Below are 20,354 nucleotides of genomic sequence, written 5' to 3'. Positions count from 1 at the left end.
CCTTCATCTTCCCGACTACACTGTACATACATTATTTCTACTTTATACAGGCTGTGTATTTATCATATCATTCCTGCTTTCACTACATGTTAATGTTATTTTCGGTTTTATGTGGTACTTGGTATGATTTGATAGGTTATTTTTTGGGTCTGGGAACGCTCAAAAATTTTTCCCATATAAATTAATAGTAATTGCTTCTTCGCTTTACACCATTTTGGCACGAAAGGTTTCATAGGAACGGTCAACCTTAGCGGCGGGGTAATACAGGGCAAGGGCGGTCCTGTATGGGACAAACCAATTTAGCCCAATATACGGGATGTCCCGGCAAATACGGGACAGTTGGCAACCCTATGTTCAAGTTCAACAGTGCGTGACAGGGAATGGGGAAAGGTGCAGCTGACTCATATCGCTTCCACACAGCCCAGCAGCACATGCTTTGCAGCCCGGTACCGGTCCGCAGCCTGGTGGTTGGGGACCGCTGGTATATATCATCTAAATACATAATGGGGCAAGTTTGAAGTTGAAGAAATGGGGGTTATATCAGGACCATGTCTTACAAAAAACAAAATTCAGAATTTCCAGGTTTTGGTTTAGGCAAAAATGTTGGAAGTGAAACCTTTGCAGTTGTTGATGAACGGTAAGGAGATCAGGATGATCACTGATGATCAGTAAGGAGATCAGGATGATCACTGGTGAACAGTAAGGAGATCAGGATGATCACTGGTGAACAGTAAGGAGATCAGGATGATCACTGGTGAACAGTAAGGAGATCAGGATGATCACTGGTTAACAGTAAGGAGATCAGGATGATCACTGGTGAACAGTAAGGAGATCAAGATGATCACTGATGATCAGTAAGGAGATCAGGATGATCACTGGTGAACAGTAAGGAGATCAGGATGATCACTGATGATCAGTAAGGAGATCAGGATGATCACTGGTGAACAGTAAGGAGATCAGGATGATCACTGATGAACAGTAAGGAGATCAGGATGATCACTGATGATCAGTAAGGAGATCAGGATGATCACTGATGATCAGGTTGATGATCAGGAGCTTGCATTAAGAAAAACAAGTGTTTCAGTGTGTCCTCAGTTTTACTGTCATTTGTTAGCTGAAGTGGATTAGTAATAGAGTTATTTTAGACAAATCTACTTTCACTTCTAATCCTTCGTTAATGATTTTTTTTTTAAAGAGGTAGATGTGGCAATCTTCCACCACAGCAAATTAAACATCAAGTTGGAAATTAATTTATTCACTGGACTAGAACTAATTCAACAATGAATTCAGCTGAACTCTTTGGGAAAGCATCTGTTTAACAGAAGCTTTAATTGCAGGTGGATAGAGACACTATTGGGTAAAGGCACTGCCAGAGAGAAACCAACTGCCACACAAATTATCATGGGTACTTGAAAGAAATAGCATACTAAACCAGCGAAGAGCCTCGATCTGCTGTTCAACCATATATTTAATAATCCCTCAATGGAGGGAAACAAAGATAAGAGGGCTTTAGAGTTCAAATTAATCATTAGAAATTACACAGGTCAATTGTAACCATAATTTCCATAGAAACTAGACCAGCAGTGAATAAAAATAATTTTTAAAACTGTATGTCTGTTTATGCTGACTCGAGGTGCAAAAATGCCTGTGTAATTATGTTGCTCAACTCTATATTGCAGTTATAAGGCTATTGAGTGAAAGGCACAAAATAAGCACCAGTGCTTATCCCAAGGGCAGGTCTTTGCTGACCGTGCTCACAGAAGACTGTTGACAGCATGCCCCATTAAGGAACGGAATTAATAATCAATCTCCTGCGGTGCCTGTAAATTAAAGTGAGTAGAAAAATACCATCTTGTACCACAGCAGCTTTCAGTACAGTATAACCGATATTTTTGTTTGCAAATAGACATTGGGAAAACAGATTTCACAAAGTACTCAAACATTATATTTAGCTCTTTAAGTCAAGGTCCCCTATGTGTGGAAAAGGTATTTTGTTTCCTGTACAAGTCATTGTTAAAGCTTTGCAATAAGCTTTCCACTGTATATAATCATCAACAATTCTCTATTCTAGAGCTAAGTGCATCACCACTGTAGTAATAAGGTTAGAAATATGATCTTTTAGTCTCTGTTAATCTACAAGAAAAGCCTGAGTGACTGATGATGGTTTCCCCATCAACAGTCTATTCCACCTTCTTTCCCAAATCTCAACGGTTCCAAATCTCTGCATTGGAGTATTGCACCTTCTGGTATACATACAAACCAAAACATGGTTTTCTGCATTTCAACTTTCTCCCGAATCTCTCTTGATTTATCACATAGTTCCAGAGACAGTTGTAGCCAAAAGCACATTGTTGATGTTGGCCTTCTGTGTATTAACCCAAAAATGCCACAGTCAGACTTAATCCTCTTCCATTATTTGGCCTATTGTCTTCTGACACTCAGTTCAAATGCGATTGCAGAAACAGATAGAAATTATGGAGATACTGTTTCAAACCTCCCCCTCCCCACCCAGCTTTAGCATCCCAACTGCACTCTTTTTGAAAACAGTTAATAAAGCACATTCTTGGAAGGCGTGTTTCTTAACATTTGAAAGAAAACACAGTTTGCATGATACAAGTGCTAAGCACCAAAGGTAAAGTGATTCAGAGAAGGCCACAGTTCATGGAGAATAAAGGGTCATAAAAATGAGCTCACTGTTGAGAAACATGCCACAGTTTCTTATCTCAGCCTATAAAGAAGTTTGTTTGTATAAGAGGCTGAAGGGTAAACAGTACCTCTGGGATTACCACAAGTATCTTCAACAGACAACAAACCAGCAAAAGAAAATAAACTAGAAGGAAATGAAATGCAGTTCTTTCTCCATTTTATAGCAGTACATTGGATATGTTTAATTCAATGTAATGAAACATAACATTCATTGCCATACACAAGAATCTGCCTACTGTCTGGGGCCCTGAATGGTGGTAAGGAAGGAAGTGTAAGGGCATGTGTAGCACTTGTTCTGCTTACACGGATAAGTGCCAGGAGGGAGATCAGCGGGGAGGGATGGAGCGGACGAATGGACAAGGGAGTCACGTAGGGAGCAATCCCTGCGGAAAGCGGGGGGGGGGGGGGGGGGAGGGAAAGACATGCTTAGTGGTGGGATCCAGTTGGAGGTGGCGGAAGTTACAGTTAATAATATGTTGGACCCGGAGGCTGGTGGGGTGGTAGGTGAGGACCAGTGGAACCCTATTCCTAGTGGGGTGGCGGGAGGATGGAGTGAGAGCAGATGTGCGTGAAATGGGGGAGATGTGTTTGAGAGCAGAGTTGATGGTGGAAGAAGGGAAGCCCCTTTCTTTAAAAAAGGAGGACATCTCCCTCGTCCTGGAATGAAAAGCCTCATCCTGAGAGCAGATGCAGCAGAGACGGAGGAATTGCAAGAAGGGGATGGCATTTTTGCAGGAGACAGGGTGAGAAGAGGAATTGTCCAGGTAGCTGTGAGTGTCAGTAGGCTTATAGTAGACATCAATAGATAAGCTGTCTCCAGAGACAGAGACAGAAAGATCTAGAAAGGGGAGGGAGGTGTCAGAAATGGACCAGGTAAACTTGAGGGCAGGGTGAAAGTTGGAGGCAAAGTTAACATCAATAGATAAGCTGTCTCCAGAGACAGAGACAGAAAGATCTAGAAAGGGAAGGGAGGTGTCAGAAATGGACCAGGTAAACTTGAGGGCAGGGTGAAAGTTGGAGGCAAAGTTAATGAAGTAAACGAGCTCAGCATGCGTGCAGGAAGCAGCGCCAAAGCAGTCATCGAAGTAGCGAAGGAAAAGTGGGGGACAGATATCAGAATAGGTTTGGAACATAGATTGTTCCACAAAGCCAACAAAAAGGCAGGCATAGCTAGGACCCATACGGGTGCCCATAGCTACACCTTTAGTTTGGAGGAAGTGGGAGGAGCCAAAGGAGAAATTATTAAGAGTAAGGACTAATTCCACTAGACAGAGCAGAGTGGTGGTAGAGGGGAACTGATTAGGTCTGGAATCCAAAAAGAAGTGGAGAGCTTTGAGACCTTCCTGATGGGGGATGGAAGTATATAGGGACTGGACATCCATGGTGAAAATAAAGCGGTGGGGGCCAGGGAACTTAAAATCACTGAAAAGTTTAAGAGCGTGAGAAGTGTCACGAACATAGGTCGGAAGGGATTGAACAAGGGGTGATAAAACAGTGTCAAGGTATGCAGAAGTGAGTTCGGTGAGGCAGGAGCAAGCTGAGACAATAGGTCTGCCAGGACAGGCAGGTTTGTGGATCTTGGGTAGGAGGTAGAAACGGGAATTGCGAGGTGTGGGAACTATAAGGTTGCTAGCAGTGGATGGGAGATCCCCTGAGCGGACAAAATCGGTGATGGTGTGGGAGACGACAAAAACTGGATGTTTTTGTTTCTTGCACCGTTCGCCGTGCACACTTGAGGCTGCTGTACATGAAAACCCCAACAATAGATCAGCAGTTTCTGAGACACTCACACCACTCCATCTGGCACCAACAATCATTCCACAGTCAAAATCACTTAGATCACATTTCTTCCCCATTCTGAGGTTTGGTCTGAACAACAGCTGAACTTTTTGACTGTGTTTGCATGCTTTTATGAGTTACTGCACCGAGTGACTGGCTGATTAATTATTTGTATTAATGACCAGGTGTAAAGGTGTACCTAATAAACTGGCTATTACAAAGCACTCAAGGAGTACCACTGAACCTTCTAAATTTTATAAACTGGAATTCAGTTTGCCATGCAATCCAATATACAATATTCCAACATGCAGGTCTCCTAGATCATCAGCGTAAGTGTTTGCAAATTCCAAGCAAGTCTTGAGCCCAGAGTCTTTTGAATCAACAGAATGAGCACCACCATTGCCACAGAACTCACTAGGTTAGCGGTACGAGTGGATCACTCTATTTTTCTTTGACTTCATCCCAGCTGAAGCAGGTTTATATTTTAGCAAACAGGTGGGAAAATCAGTAGTTACCATACAGAGAAGAGACTCAGAGCCAACAGCTATATAAGGCGACATTCTTCTCATCACTGCACTGCAATAACACAAACTAATCAATGGACCTGATGATCTATGGCAACTAATTTAACAACTCCCATAAGTAATCCCTAATAACCTGATAACTAATCAATTTGAGGTAAACTGGAGTAATATTAAAAGGCCAATGGAATTAACAAGTAAGAGATACATATTTTAATGTCCTTTTCAGTCCATGTTTGCTGGTTGACAAGTCAATCATTTTTTTTTAACCCTATTGAGGACAAATGCTGGCTGAGCCTTTGCTAGATATTTGTGTTTAAAATCAACAAAATATCACAGGTATTTTTAACTCATTGGGAAAAGATGCTTGAGGTGTATTTTTCATCATATGTGCACTGCTTCATCATTTTCTTCTCACCACTGTGGTTCTGGTAAGTGATCCTAGAGACAGAATTAGTAATGGTATATGCGAGATGCAAGCCACTATCTTATTTCCTTCACTTCTACACATCTTCATTCAAAAGTATTACAATAGCAAGTTCACACGATATACTGTTCATGGTTAAAATTTTAATTTTGTAAAGCGGTTTGGCCTTTTAACATACATCTATAAAAGGAAAATAAATTCTGCAACAGCACCGATGTTAAGAGGATTGCAAGGTTTTGAATACAAGAGGATGTTGGGAGGTAAAAGATGACAAATCATTCACCAGGAAATGACATATTTACTACTGAGAAGCCAAAACCGAACATTACATATTTCTGTGTGGTTATTTATTGCATTTAATTAACTTATGGAGTTATAAAAGCAGCTTGGGAAATAACTCATTAAAAATTTGCAGCGCTAGAAATTGGGCCCTTGAGTCCCATGTTTTTGCTAATAACATTAACAGGTAAACCTGGATATTGCCGGTCAGAGCAAGTTAATAACCATTGTTACTACCAGCTTTGCTGATATTAAGGGTTGTACTGAAGTCAGCATTGAAGGAAGGAACATGGTCAGTTCATGAAAAGCCTCCAGAAGCACCATGACTCACAATTTCCAGAAGCACAATATCAATAATTCAAGAAACAATGTTTATATAGCACCAAATTATTTTTTAAAAGCCTACAAGCTACAGGGTGTGGGGGAATAAATTAGAACTAAGGGTGACAAATACAAATAGGTGTATGCTTACTTGAAGACAAATTCCTATTCGATTTTGATTTGGGAACTTAGGTCTTATCCTTGTTTGTTCGCCAGGATGTAGGAATTGCTAGTAAGGCCATTACCAATTCATAGATGACCTGGAGACATTAATGGTGAATGGCTGGACTCTCTACTTGGCAATTAAAGGAAGCAATAATCACACCACACATCAACCACTGGACTCTAGTTACTTTCAGGCATGGGCTGTAGCTTCATGTGTTTATTTATATTCCACTCCTCACATCCTCAGGAATGTTGTGAACACAGTAAAGTGGGGTTTGAAATGTCATCTCTGTGGTAAGGCAAGAAGCTCCGTGACATGCTTTTGCCATTGCTAAGATCTTGCCAAGCAAGAGATAACAAGATGATTTCTTCCAGGAAATGGTGAACGGATATAGAGATGCAGGAAAAAGTTTGATAACCCTTTGCAATTACCTGGTTTTCTGCATTAATTACTCATAAAAAAGTGGTCCGATCTTCACCCAAGTCTTAATAATAGACAAACACAATCCGTCTAAAGTAATAACACACAAACAATTGTACTTTTCAGGTCTTTGTTAAACACATTGTTTAATCATTGTCAGTTCAGGCTGGAAAGAGTATGTGAACCCTTGTATTTAATATCTGGAGGAACCTCTTTTAGCAGCAATAACCTCCACCAAATGTCTCCTGTAGCTCCTGATTAGACTTGCACAATGGCTAGGTGGAATTTTAGACCATTTCTCCATACAAAACTGTTTCAGTTCATCAATATTTCTGGGATACTTCGCATGAACAGCCCTCTTCAGGTCATGCCACAGCATCTCATTTGGGTTAAGGTCTGGACTCTGACTTGGCCATTCCAAAACGTGAATTTTCTTCTTTTTAAACCATTCTGTTGTTGATTTACTTTTGTGTTTCAAATCACTGTCTTGTTGCATCATCCAACTTCTATTAAGTTTCAGGTGACACACTGCTACCCTGACATCTCCTGTAAAATGTCTTGATACAATTTTGAATTCATTGTTCACTCAATGATTGCAACCTGTCCAGGCCCTGAGACAGCACAGCAGCCTCAAACCATGATGCTCCTTCCACCATGTTTCACAGCTGGGATGAGGTTCTGGTGTTAGTGTGCAGTGCCCCTTTTCCTCCAAACATAGCAATGTGCATTTCTGGCAAAAAGTTCAATTTTCGTCTCATCTGTCTGCAAAACACTGTCCCAGAAGCATTGTGCAATATCCAGGTGGTCTTTTACAAACTTGAGACATGTAGCAATGCTTTTCTTGGAGAGCAGTGGTGTCCTTCCATAAACCCCATCCTTGTTCAGTGTTTTTCTTATAGTGGACACATGAACAGAGACTTTAGCAAATTCTAGAGATTTCTGCAGGTCTTTTGCTGTTACCCTTTTTCACCTCCTTCAGCATTACCTCTACAAGCCACACCTCCAATCTCATCTCATTGACTGGAAAACCTGACTCTAAATAGACAATGGACAATAGGTGCAGGAGTAGGCCATTCGGCCCTTCGACCCAGCACCGCCATTCACTGTGATCATGGCTGATTATCCACAATCAGTGCCCCGTTCCTGCCTTATCCCCATATCCCTTGACTCCACTATCTTTAAGAGCTCTATCTAACTCTTTCTTGAAAGCATCCACAGCATCCAGAGAACCGGCCTCCACTGCCTTCTGAGGCAGAGCATTCCACAGATCCACAACTCTCTGGGTGAAAAAGTTTTTCCTCAACTCCGTTCTAAATGGCCTACTCCTTATTCTTAAACTGTGGCCTCTGGTTCTGGACTCCCCCCAACATCGGGAACATGTTTCCTGCCTCTAGCGTGTCCAATCCCTTAATAATCTTGTATGTTTCAATAAGATCCCCTCTCAGCCTTCTAAATTCCAGAGTATACAAGCCCAGTCACTCCAATCTTTCAACATATGACAGTCCCGCCATCCCTGGAATTAACCTTGTGAACCCATGCTGCATCCCTCAATAGCAAGAATGTCCTTCCTCAAATTTGGAGACCAAAACTGCACACAATACTCCAGGTGGGGTCTCACCAGGGCCCTGTACAGCTGCAGAAGGACATCTTTGCTCCTATACTCAACTCCCCTTGTTATGAAGGCCAACATGCCATTAGCTTTCTTCACTGCCTGCTGTACCTGCATGCTTACTTTCAGTGACTGACAAACAAGGACACCTAGATCTTGTTGTACTTCCCCTTTTCCTAACTTGACACCATTCAGATAGTAATCTGCCTTCCTGTTCTTGCCACCAAAGTGGATAACCTCACATTTATCCACATTAAACTGCATCTGACATACATCCCACCTACCCAACCTGTCCAAGTCACCCTGCATTCTCATAACATCCTCCTCACATTTCACACTGCCACCCAGCTCTGTGTCATCTGCAATTTTGCTAATGTTACTTTTAATCCCTTCATCTAAATCATTAATGTATATTGTAAATAGCTGCGGTCCCAGCACCAAGCCTTGTGGTACCCCGCTAGTCACTGCCTGCCATTCTGAAAGGGACCCGCTAATCCCAACTCTTTGTTTCCTGTCTGCCAACCAATTTTCTATCCATGTCAGTACCCTACCCCCAATACCATGTGCTCCAATTTTGCCCACTAATCTCCTATGTGGGACCTTATCAAAGGCTTTCTGAAAGTCCAGGTACACTACATCCACTGGCTCTCCCTTGTCTATTTTCATAGTTACATCATCAAAAAATTCCAGAAGATTAGTCAAGCATGATTTCCCCTTCGCAAATCCATGCTGACTCGGACCAATCCTGTTACTGCTATCCAAATGTGCTGCTATTTCATCTTTTATAATTGACTCCAGCATCTTCCCCACCACTGATGCATTCTACAATATAGCTTTTGTAGAAGGTGTTACCCCAAAGGTTCATTATTTTTTTAATCTGGACTGTGATTGTTTAAATGGTGTGCTCGGTATTGATGAGAAATAGTACAATAATTGTTTATCTGGTATTAGTTTAGGCAGATTGAGTTTGTCTATTATTGTGACTTAGATGAGAATCAGACATTTTATGAGCAATTAATGCATAAAACCAGGTAATTGCAAAGGGTTTACAAACCTTTCCTTGCAACTGTACCTTAACAATGACAATACAGAAAACTCTTCTGTGCTGCATGGAAATTGGAGCTAGAATTTTGCCAGAGGGCGGCTTCGAGCCCATCTGCGTAACAGCTTAATTACTTCCCTTTAATGTCTTTTTGTTTTCCTTTTCAAGGTGGATGGGGTTCTGTCAGAGTCCATGATCTACAGCTGCACTCAAATTGCAGTTCTTTACAGCAGTGATTCTTGCTCCCAGATCTTACTGACCAGCCGTTTCTTGATATCACAAGGATGCGGCTTGGAAGACGCATGCCTTCAGGGTAAGGCCCTGTGGATGAACTGGATTCCATGCCAGTGTCACCAACTACGGTGTCACAGGAGATACAGAATATTGCTATCAGCAGTTCGGCTGTCTGAGGCCTCTGTACTCGAGCGATTGCTTTCTCTCTTTCGATGATGGGGGAGTTTGTGAGCTGTTTTGTCTTTTTGGTCTCCCCTCACACTGTGCTGACAGTTCTCTGTCCCTTGTTAGGGAGAAAGAGAGCCTGTTGTATGTCGAATTGTCGGGTGAACAATTAGCTTTTGTTGGACTGCAGATCGTGGTCTCTACTTTAGGGGCTTTGCTATCGCTTGCGTGGTGGGTGGCGGGCACTGATGCTTCCTGCTGAGCTAAGTGGGAGAGGGTTGATGCTTCATTGCTGCTTCTGCATAGGAGAGGGGAGAGGGAGCTTTGGGGTTCCAACATCTTACTGTCATCTATTCTTCGGGTTTCTCTTCTATTTTCATGAATGTCTGCGAAGAGCAAAAATTTCAGGTTGTATACTGTATACATCGAAAGACTGCCACAGGACCTTCTGCACTCATCTGCAAGAAGTCACTGTTTGAAGTAGCAAGTGAGAGAACAACATCTTGCAAGGCAGGAGCCATTTGAAAACTGCAAATCCCTTTGGGAATGAGTCACTGAAGTAGCAAGTGAGACAGCGACATCTTGCAGGGTGTGAGCCATTTGGAAACTGCAAGTCTCGTCGAGTGTAAATTTTATTTGAGCCAATAAAAAGAAGGGAGTGTAAGCGGAATGGCCATTGTTTGAGCAAGGCAGTGTTAAGAGTGGTTCAGCTTTGCCTCAACAAGCTTGATCAAGAACAAGCTTAGACAAGCACAGGCGCAGGTTCTAAGTAAGTTTTCAGCACATTTTTGTCTGTTAGTATGTAGCTACTGCATTGAGAATGTGTCCAGAGTTAGTGGCATGTTCCTTGAGTGAGACTTGGGAATTTTGGGAAGTCTCCAGTCTCCCTGATAACTATATCTGCTCAAAGTGCACCAAGCCTCAGCTCCTTAAGAGACCGTGTTAAGGAACTGGAGCTGCAGCTCGATGGGCTTCGGTTCAGATTTTCTCTCACATCCCAAGGACATGCTTTTAAGTTACTGCAAAGTGCCACTAGTGTACGTGAGGGACAGAAAAATTTGGGTGGAATTGATAAGCATGTGAGCAAAACAATGGGACACTGAGAGATTGACAAGATGGCTTCCATAAGCAAATTTGAAAAAATATGAGATTACCTCTTTGGCTAACCATATGGTTTATTTTAAGGAACATCTTACAAGAGAGAAATGGAGAAGAAGAGATTTCAGGAAAAAAATTACAGAACTTGTAAGATGCCAGTACTGTGGAAGCACAGGTCTTTGAGGACTGCAAGGTTAGAGCAGACTGCAGACATAGGGGTGAGGCCTTGGATGACGTTGAACACAAGGATGAGAATTACAGCTTGAAGCCTTTACTGAACCAGCAACTAATGTGGCTCCAAACATACTCAGGTAAATAGGAGTTGAGAGTTAGAGAGGGAGTGCCAAACAACATTACCGGCCTGTGTTCAAAGAAGAACACAACTCCAGTGCTCTTCGGGCCCGGTTGTTTGCTTGCTCGTCGATGAGGAATAAATAGATGGCATGGGTTCAATGTAGAAGATAGACTTCCAAGATAATAACTAACTGAACACGAGGCTGAAGATGACCAGGGTTTGGGGAATGGTAACTCAAGCTACATTGAGAGCTCCAGGAAGAAAAGATAGCAACATAGATCATTTGACTGGGTTTAGCACGGAGATTGAATTTAACTGATATGACTGAAAAGCATAATGTATCCCAATGCTACTACAGTAGAAAGTCATTGATTACAGGGAACACTTCTGATGCCTTTCACACAATGCTAAGTGTTGACCTTCAATTTTAGTTCCAGGCAGTAAATGTTGCTCTGAGGCATTAGGTTATTAAGCTCCAACAATATTGCTCTAGTTTTGGAAAATGATCCCCTAAAACTAACTCAAACGGTATGTTAGTATGCGTCCAGTGTGGCATTAAAATTACTAGTAAAAGCAAAAGATTACTTTCTCTAATATACACCTCCTAAAGTTGAAGCAATATAGTTAGTCTGTTCTACACCAGCACTTCATGGCAGACACAGAATAGCAAGATTTCAAGCTTTGCCGGAGTTTACCGTACAGGGGAAAATACAACAAATTTCAGTGGCTCAGAAACATCATACCTTTTGAATTGCTTCAGAAATATTCCAATGTTCATGCTTCTTTTTGCATCCAGAATATTGATCTGCGATAAAAGGAATAAAACAACTCAGAACAGAAACAATTGAAATTGTGCCAGAATTCTATTAACCATTGGGTTCAATTATGATATACTGTATTAAGCCACAGCACTTGAAATAGATTGTTACAGTGTGCATAGTGCCAACTAAAACTATGTGCTGAATGTAGTGGAAAATTATGGCCAAGGTATATCACAAATGATGACACAAAACTTCAAGTAAGGCAGTGCACGGTTGAAAAGAAGGATTTCTTTCTGACATATGCCTTTTAAAATCTCATTTGGCATTTACACAAATTTTGTACTGTCAATTTATTGTCCTACCCATTTTGAATTTCCTTATTTCCCAATGATAAGAAACCAAGTTAACAAATTTTACAACACACGCCGGTGATAATAAACCTGATTCTGAAATAAGGTGTAAAGATATTCTTCCACAAATTATTTCAACATTTAATATTTTTTCTTCATCTGCTCTTCAAATCTCTCATTTTGTGGCATTTAGCCAGTCAATATAATGCTTTTATAACTTCCCCACTCTTACCCCTGTCTGCAACTGTCCATCAGTTAGCTAACTGACTCCTTTCTTATCCCAACTGAGCTACCTAATCTTAAATGTTTACTTCATTCAAAAGGTAACGAACATTCAGATCGGAACAAGGTGAATTTCTTGGAGCAACACATTTTCTATAAAATCAATATACACTTCTGTCAAATTAAACTAAGTGCTCTTAACCAACGTTGGAAGTAGCAAACTAAAGGGATGCATTTCTTGGCGGGGTGATGATTGCCACCTCCTGATGAGCATGACCACCTCGGGCACACAGTATTGGACCACCTTGTTAAGCCGGCTCGCTCAAGAGTACAATGTAATAGCCATTTTACTCATCTCTCTTTGTCTAAAAACTATGCACTGAGCGCGCAAATTGCAAAGTTGAAAAGAAGAATGAATGTTCACAATGTCATAACCCACCATTTTTTTTTCTGGAACCATGTTTAGTCTCTAAGTATTGCTGGCCCACTTCATCCTTTCCTCTGGCGTTGTTATTGCTTGTGCAAACTACAGTTTGCAGCTCTTCCCTCAACGGCGTTCTACCCCTTCGTGGTCTCTTTTCACACTTACATTTGTTTACTCCTGCTCTCCTCGCCCTGCAGCTCCAGCACGTACAGATGACAAGTAATCAGCTTCTGGGACAAGACTACAAATACTGGAATAGCATCATGCCTGTTCAAAGCCAGCCAATGCAGATCATTGGGGAGAAATGTAGAGGGAAGCAGTTTTAATTACCTGACCGCCCAATGGTCTTTTCTTACTCTTCAGCAATAAACATTCAGAGTCAGTTCCCACGTCATGCCGGAATGGCAGCTGAATTTCAAACTCAGCATCTGAATGGTCATACTGATTTTAGAAATCAGATTCATCAGAATCTGATAGTAGAAGCTAGATTCAATGGCCCAGTATTGCACTATTGCTTTTACTGGCTAATTATTGTGATGTTATCATGAGATTGGAGTAACAGTAATCATACTGTTCCACCTCCTGATTTTAAAGTGATTATCTTTAATGACCAGGAAACCAAGAGCACCACAAGTTAGACTAATTGTACCTCTCCTCATCTTCCCAGTTCTCTGGCTGACCCAGTCACTCCAGTATACCAGAGTCATTTTTAACGAGCTAAAATGCTGGCAGGTTTTGGAATTCTACATTGCTTTATCCAAGTTATTATTCAGGAAAAAGAATGCAGCCCACAAATCACAATCTTGGGTCACTAACTTCATATTAATGTTATTAAAATACCATTAAATTTTATTGCTATAGTATCGATTTTGCAATTATTTCCTTGGTACATCTGTATAACATCTTGAGAAACTCTTACATTGGGAGTATATTGTTTCACTAAAACCGCACGTTTAACCTATCTTAAAATTAAAAAGGTTTACAAAATTCACCATCTAAAATATCTTTAAAAAACCTGTGCTTTTAAACATTTGAATAGATTTACATTTCATTTCGGAACGGTTGAGGAGAATAAAGAGGATGAGTAAATATAACCTGCAGATCTGTACTTAAATGTGCTGTAAACTATGCTTATAATTTGTATGAATATTCTTTTAGATGGTAGAAATCAGATAGATTGGTTAAATGTTGCAATATTGCTTTTAGTGGCTAAATATTGCGACGTTATCAAGAGAATGGGGTAACAGTATTGAAGGAGGAAGAGAAGGACTGAAAAGAGCACCAGTTTATGGTCAAGAAAAATCCTTTTAAAGCCTGAGATGTGGAAGTTCAGCTAAATTTATCAGCAGAACTTCATTATCTGCAGTGTCTCCCACCAAGCAGAATGACCAGCAGGACAGTCTGTGACACAAGATTGCAGCCGAAAGCACTGGGTTTCAGTAAAGAGTGGAGGGGTGGACAGCAAAGCAGATCCCAGCAGAGAAGTCAGAATCAGATATATTACAACTGACTTGAAACCTGTTATTTTACAGCGGCAGCATGGTGCAAAGGCATAAAATAGTATAATGCACTGGGCTTATGGACCATTCAAAACTCTGGTGGCGGAGGGAAAGAAGCATTTCTGAATTGTGGAGAACGGGTCTTCAGGTTCCTTGCTGTACTTCCTCCCCAGGGCTGGCAGCAGGAGTGTGTGTCCTGATGGTGAGGATCCTTAGTGTTGGATGCCACCTTCTTGAGGCACTGCCTCTTGGAGATGTTGTCAGTGGCTGTGATGAAGCTGGCTGAGTCTATAATCCTCTGAAGCCCCCACACCAGGCTGTGATACAACCAGTCTGAATGCTCTCAACCATAAGCTGATAGAGTCTTTGGTGACATACTGTACCAAATCTCCTCAAACTCCTGAAGTAGAGTCATTGGCATGCTTTCTTCATAATTGCATTAATCTATTGAGCCAAGGATAGACCCTACAAGATGCTGACACCCAGGAACTTGAAGTTGCTCACCCCATCCACCACTGATCCCCCCCCAACCCCAATGAGAACAATACGTGTGGGTTCTCCCGAATTTCCCTTCCCAAGGTCCACAGTCAATCTCCTGGCCTTGCTGTCACTGAGTGTGAGGTCTTTGTTGCAACATTAATCAACCAGCAAATCGATCTCACTCGTCATCATCTGAGATTCTATAACAACAGTGGTGTCATGGGCAAACTTAGATGGCATTTAAACTGTGCTTAGCCACAAGAGTGCAAACTAAAGCAAAGCAGTCAACCAAGCACACAACTGTGCTGATTACCAGCGAAGAGGAGATGTCAGTACTGATCCACATTGACTGTGGTTCCCAATGAAGAGGTCAAGGATCCAGTTGCAGAGGGAGGTACAAAGGCCCAAGTTTTGAAGCTTTGTCATCAGTACTAAGCTGTAATTGATAAACAGCAGCCTGATGTATGGTTTGCAGCTGTCTATGTGCTTCAAAGCAGAGTGGAGAGGCACTGAGGTCACATCTGCTGGAGAACAGTTGTCGCAGCAGACAAACTGCAGCAGGTCCACGTCCTTGCTCAGGCAGGAGTTAATTCGTGCCTTGTGCTACTGGGCAAGAGTTGTCAGGGTAACTAACCCTGCTCCTAAGGGCAGAATATCTGGAGTCACAGATTTAAAGAAATCTTGATATCAGGATAGCAAGGACAGGCTACAGCAATGAAATTTAAATCATGTTCTGAAATCCACAGATGTGTAAAGTGTTAGGTCACAATTGGATTTCACCAAAACCTGAGTCTTTGTCGATCACTATGATTGGACTACACCCTCTACTCTCTTTGCATCCATGACAACCACTATTATCAACTGATAAATCAGGCAGCCGTGTCCCTCTAGATACATAGCTGAACAGCTGGTTATGGGTATTCCAAAGGGCTTGTTGCTAGAAACTTGGGGAGAGGGTACACACATTTAAAACAAAAGACATCTGTCCCTTAGAATGTTAATTATCATTTTCCTATGAATAATTTAAACATTTGTCATTTTATAATTGTGTCAGCACATTATTCAAGTTCAATAGTTCAAAGAGAAAAAGTTAATGTAAAGCAACACACAAGATGATGGAAGAAAGGAGCAGACAAGAGGAATTCTGCAGATGCTGGAAATTCAAGCAACACATATCAAAGTTGCTGGTGAACGCAGCAGGCCAGGCAGCATCTCTAGGAAGGGGTACAGTCGACGTTTCAGGAGTCCTGACGAAGGGTCTCGGCCTGAAACGTCGACTGTACCTCTTCCTAGAGATGCTGCCTGGCCTGCTGCATTCACCAGCAACTTTGAAGAAAGGAGCAGGTCAGACGGCATCTATGGAAAAGAGTAAACATTTTGGGCTGAGGCCCTTCTTCAGGACTGAGAAGGAAGGGGGGAAATGCCAGAATAAAAAGGTGGGAGGAAGAGAAGGAGGCTTGCTGGAAGGTGATAGGTGAAGTCAGGTGGGTGGGAAAGACCACGGGCTGGAGAAGAAAGATTCTGATAGGAGAGGAGAGAGGAGAAAGGGAAGGAGGAGGGTCCCAAGGGAAAGTAATAGGCAGGTAGGAAGTGAAAAGTCAGGATGGGGAATAGAGGAAGTGGGGCGGCTAAATTTGTTCACCAGGAAGAGAAGTCACAGTTACTAACCATTTGTTTTTGCAAATTCTATACAAATGCTCACATTTTATTAAATGATTTTGAAAATGACAAAAGAAGAAACTGACATTTACACAAAATAGAAAATGCTACACTCAGATCAAGCAGCATCTGTAAAACAAAAAAGTAATTTCAGACCTACTGAATGTTTGTTTTTTTAATCCCACAGTGTCCCAATCTAGTTCACAGAGAGTGAGGAACTTTGATGTCACAATGCAGGAAAACATGAAGCAGTTTCTGTAGAATAAAGAACAAAGCAAATGTCGTATGACGCTATATGAAGGTAACTACCCTGCACATTCAGTATATTGCCGTGGAGTTTGTTATGCCAACCTGAGGAGCTAGCGATGCCAACTGTTCAGGACTTCCTCAATATTACATGGGATCATGCGATCAACCCTCCGGGAATGAATGGGTTGAAATTGACAACCGGCAAAGCGCTGGAGAAGAAAGATTCTGACAGGAGAGGAGAGAGGGGCATAGAAGAAAGGGAAGGTGGAGGGTCCCAGGGAAAAGTAATAGGCAGGTGGCAAGTGAAAAGTCAGGATGGGGAATATCAGGGAACAAACTATAGCAACTTATTCAAAAATAATTCATATTTTGCATTAAAACACAGAAAATTGATCTTTACCTCTTTGTTGCTGCTTTTAAATGAAGATCTTGAACTTGCTGCCTCAGATTTAATTTTGACTTCATCTTGCTGACCGAACAGCTCCTCAATAGTCCTTGTATCAATCCTGTAAGAGTGTTCTTTTGCTCTAATTGTCCAGATATTTGTTTTTCCACGAATATGCTCCTCAGGGATGGTTTTCCAGAAGAAACTGCGTATTCGTTTTTGACGACCAGCTCGGGAACCCGATGGCGGAGGAGGGAGTCCTGGTGGTGGTGGCGGTGGAGGAGGTGGAGGCGGAGGAGGTGGTGGAGGCCCTGGGAGTGAGGGTGGTGGCGTCGATGCCTCAGGGATTAAATCAGAGATTGATGCAGAACTTGCATTCTCTTTGTCATTTACAAATGACAGGCAACTCATCACTTGCATTGTAATCCAAGAAAAGAAAAAATAATCGGGCTTTTTCCAACCCCTTGCAAGATCCTTAAAGGCTGAGGCTAATTCACTGCCATTGTTCCAACGCTTGCTGATAAGCTCTATCATTCACAGGATTTTCTGCATGCAATCCACCGAAGAGCGTAATGTCCCAAAATAGTCATATTTTTTTTCATGATTCATCCACCAAAGCACCAGGATCTGTTGATCAAGAGAAAAATCCCTTCATGTTAGCTAAGGGAATAATCCTGAGTATTTCCCTCAAAACTGACTAACTCCTTATAGTTTCTACTGAAGGCTCACTTTTTGGGGTAGGTGGGGATCAAACATTGGCCAGGATTCCCACAACACATTTACCAAAAATGACCTGAGACTTGAATTGGAAAGAGATAATACTGGAGAAACTCAGCAGGTCAGGTGGTATCCATAGAACGGGAAAACTGACTGTCTCAGCCCCTTCATCAGATGTTGCCAGACCTGCTGAGATTTGTCAGCATTTCCATTTTCATTTCAGATGTCCAACATCTGCAGTTCTTTAATTTTCAAATCTGCTTTCATTTTTGTTAAAACTTCAATTTTTCACACTTTCATAAATTAACAATAAAATTGTGAAAATATTAGTTGCAAGGTTCTAATTTCTTGTGGATTTGGTCTCTCCTTCAGATACAGACTTTTAAATATTAGAATCACTTCACATCTCACTGGCGCCTTTTCTCTATGCAGAAAAAAGAATGGAGACTGCAACTTGGCAATTTACATTCTCATTCTGATACGTTGGCCCATGCTCTCCTCTGCTACCATAATGAGGTTTGAGGAGCAGCACTTCGTATCCCTTCTGGGTAGCCTCCAACCGGATGGTATGAACACTGATTTATCTAACTTCTGGTAATTTTTTTCTCTCTCTCTCTCTCTCCCTTCTCTTTTTCCATTCCCCATTTATCTCTCCTATTCTCCTGACCGGCCCAGCACCTCCCCCAGTGCCCCTCCTCCTCGCCTTTCTCCCATGGCCCAATGCCATCCCCTATCAGATTCCTTCTTCTTCAGTCCCTTACCCTTTCCACCTCTCACATCCCAGCTTCTCACTTCATTCTCCCTCTCCCACCTACCTACCTTCCCCTCCACTCTTTCACCTATCACTTGCCAGCTTGTACTCCTTCCCCTCCTCCCATCTTCTTATTCTGGCTTTTCTCCCCCTTCCTTTCCAGTCGTGATGAAGGGACTCGGTTGAAACATCAGCTATTTATTTTTCTGCATAGATGCTACCTGACCCACTGCGTTCCTCCAGCATTTTGTGTTGTCACTTTGGGATTCCACATCTATGTTACTTGGGTACCAAGCAGAATTAATTGGAATTCATTTAGTATTAGACATTGAGTAACTTGAGTTAAATTTCAACATTTTCCCCTACTTCTCACCAAATTTACATCTACTAACTCAGTAAAGATCAAGAATAAAAGGCCAAATCTGGTAATTCTATTTAATCTCAGTTTAATATCCACTCACATGACTAAGTTGAGAGTTCTACTAAATTATTTGAGTTTGTAAACCCATAAACCATGCTTATCAAATAATTTACTTAAATGTTACAGAATGATAACTTCAGTGCTAACAGAGTATCAAATATTTCTGACAAGTTCAAGCTGTGCTTGAAGGAAATGTAAAGCTCAAAAATAAATTATAATCAAAAATGTAATGAATTGTGCATACCTACTAGCATTCTTCCTACAAATATCTCTTAATCGCTTACATGAAAAATGATCAGTCTCTTTCAATATGGGAACAATGTTCTTTGTGGTTGGCAAGAAAAGGGCGCGTTCCCACATGATTTACTTAATTGAGAACAAGCTATGAGAGACAGAGAAATGGGTTTACGTACAGCAGCTATAGAATTGACAAAGTTCATGAGACAAAGATATTACATTACTAAACCATTTTGAAAAAAAGACCAACATCTGCAGTATGGTTCTAAAATGACAAGACCTAGTTACTTAAGAATTTTCTCTCAAAAAATAGACTTCAGAATTCCGATAAATTAAGCATGAACCACTCGAATTACATCAAAATATTTCTTTCTTTAAGTTCACAAAGAAAAAGTGGTGGAAAAATTCCTCATGCCCCAGTTTCTTAGATAGTTTCAATAATCTGTAGAAGCAGTGCAGATCTAATCCTTGGGACAATCCGTTGATTCTCTGAGCTAGCACTCACTGAACTATCCTCCAACTTATTTCCTGTTCATTCCCAGGGTTTACCCTGAAATCACAAAGCTCAGAGTTTAATGCAGTGACCCTTCATGTGAAATTTCATAAAGAATCTTTTGATACTGGACGTTTCACAATATCATAGAGGTCACCACAGCACTTCTTCGGTTAAAATCATTGAAGTTCCTCAGGCAGGGTTTTTCCCTTCATGAAACACAAATTGGTAAATGTTATACAGATGATTTTCAAGTTTACTTCTAATCATGAATTCCTTTATTTTGCCCTCAATGTAATTTAATAATGACTTCATGACTGTTCATACTTATCACATTACCTCTTTGAATGCAAACACCATGTTATCCTGTTTCCAATTCTCTGATCTCAATGGTGTCCAATGACTTCCCAAAACGAATGACACTTTCAAATACTATTCCTGATATAACAGGTACTATTTAGTCCCTGGACCCTGTGAAGCAATGACATCCTTCTTGTCAATCCCAAGACAGGCAAAAAGGTTACCTTTGAAAGGAATCAGACCAGTGGTACAAAGAGGTATCTGAGCTTTAAGAACCTCCAACTAAGATTGACTTTAGGACAATTTTTGCACTGAAGCAAGCTGAAGGAGACACATAAAATAGT

General features: G+C 41.3%; 1 protein-coding gene across 3 annotated transcripts in view; it reads right to left on the bottom strand.

Moving 5' to 3' along the window:
- fhdc1 (FH2 domain containing 1) overlaps positions 1-20,354 on the bottom strand; it is a 115,067-nt gene that overhangs the window by 72,066 nt on the left and 22,647 nt on the right. For 2 of the 3 annotated variants that reach the window (XM_072256078.1, XM_072256079.1), the window contains exons 2-3: positions 17,107-17,718; positions 11,806-11,867 (exon numbers count right to left, since the gene is read on the bottom strand). In XM_072256078.1, coding sequence (XP_072112179.1) covers positions 11,806-11,867; positions 17,107-17,625 — 581 coding nt within the window. In that variant the 5' untranslated portion in view covers positions 17,626-17,718. Of the gene's footprint in view, positions 1-11,805; positions 11,868-17,106; positions 17,719-19,224; positions 19,274-20,354 lie in introns of those variants that run through there. The other variant, XM_072256080.1, reaches the window with a different exon arrangement.

Source organism: Mobula birostris, chromosome 4, assembly GCF_030028105.1.
Source record: "Mobula birostris isolate sMobBir1 chromosome 4, sMobBir1.hap1, whole genome shotgun sequence".
In the NCBI taxonomy this organism is placed as follows: domain Eukaryota; kingdom Metazoa; phylum Chordata; class Chondrichthyes; order Myliobatiformes; family Myliobatidae; genus Mobula; species Mobula birostris.
The sequence above is the reverse complement of the archived record's forward strand: the minus strand, read 5'-3'. Positions and strand labels throughout refer to the sequence as shown.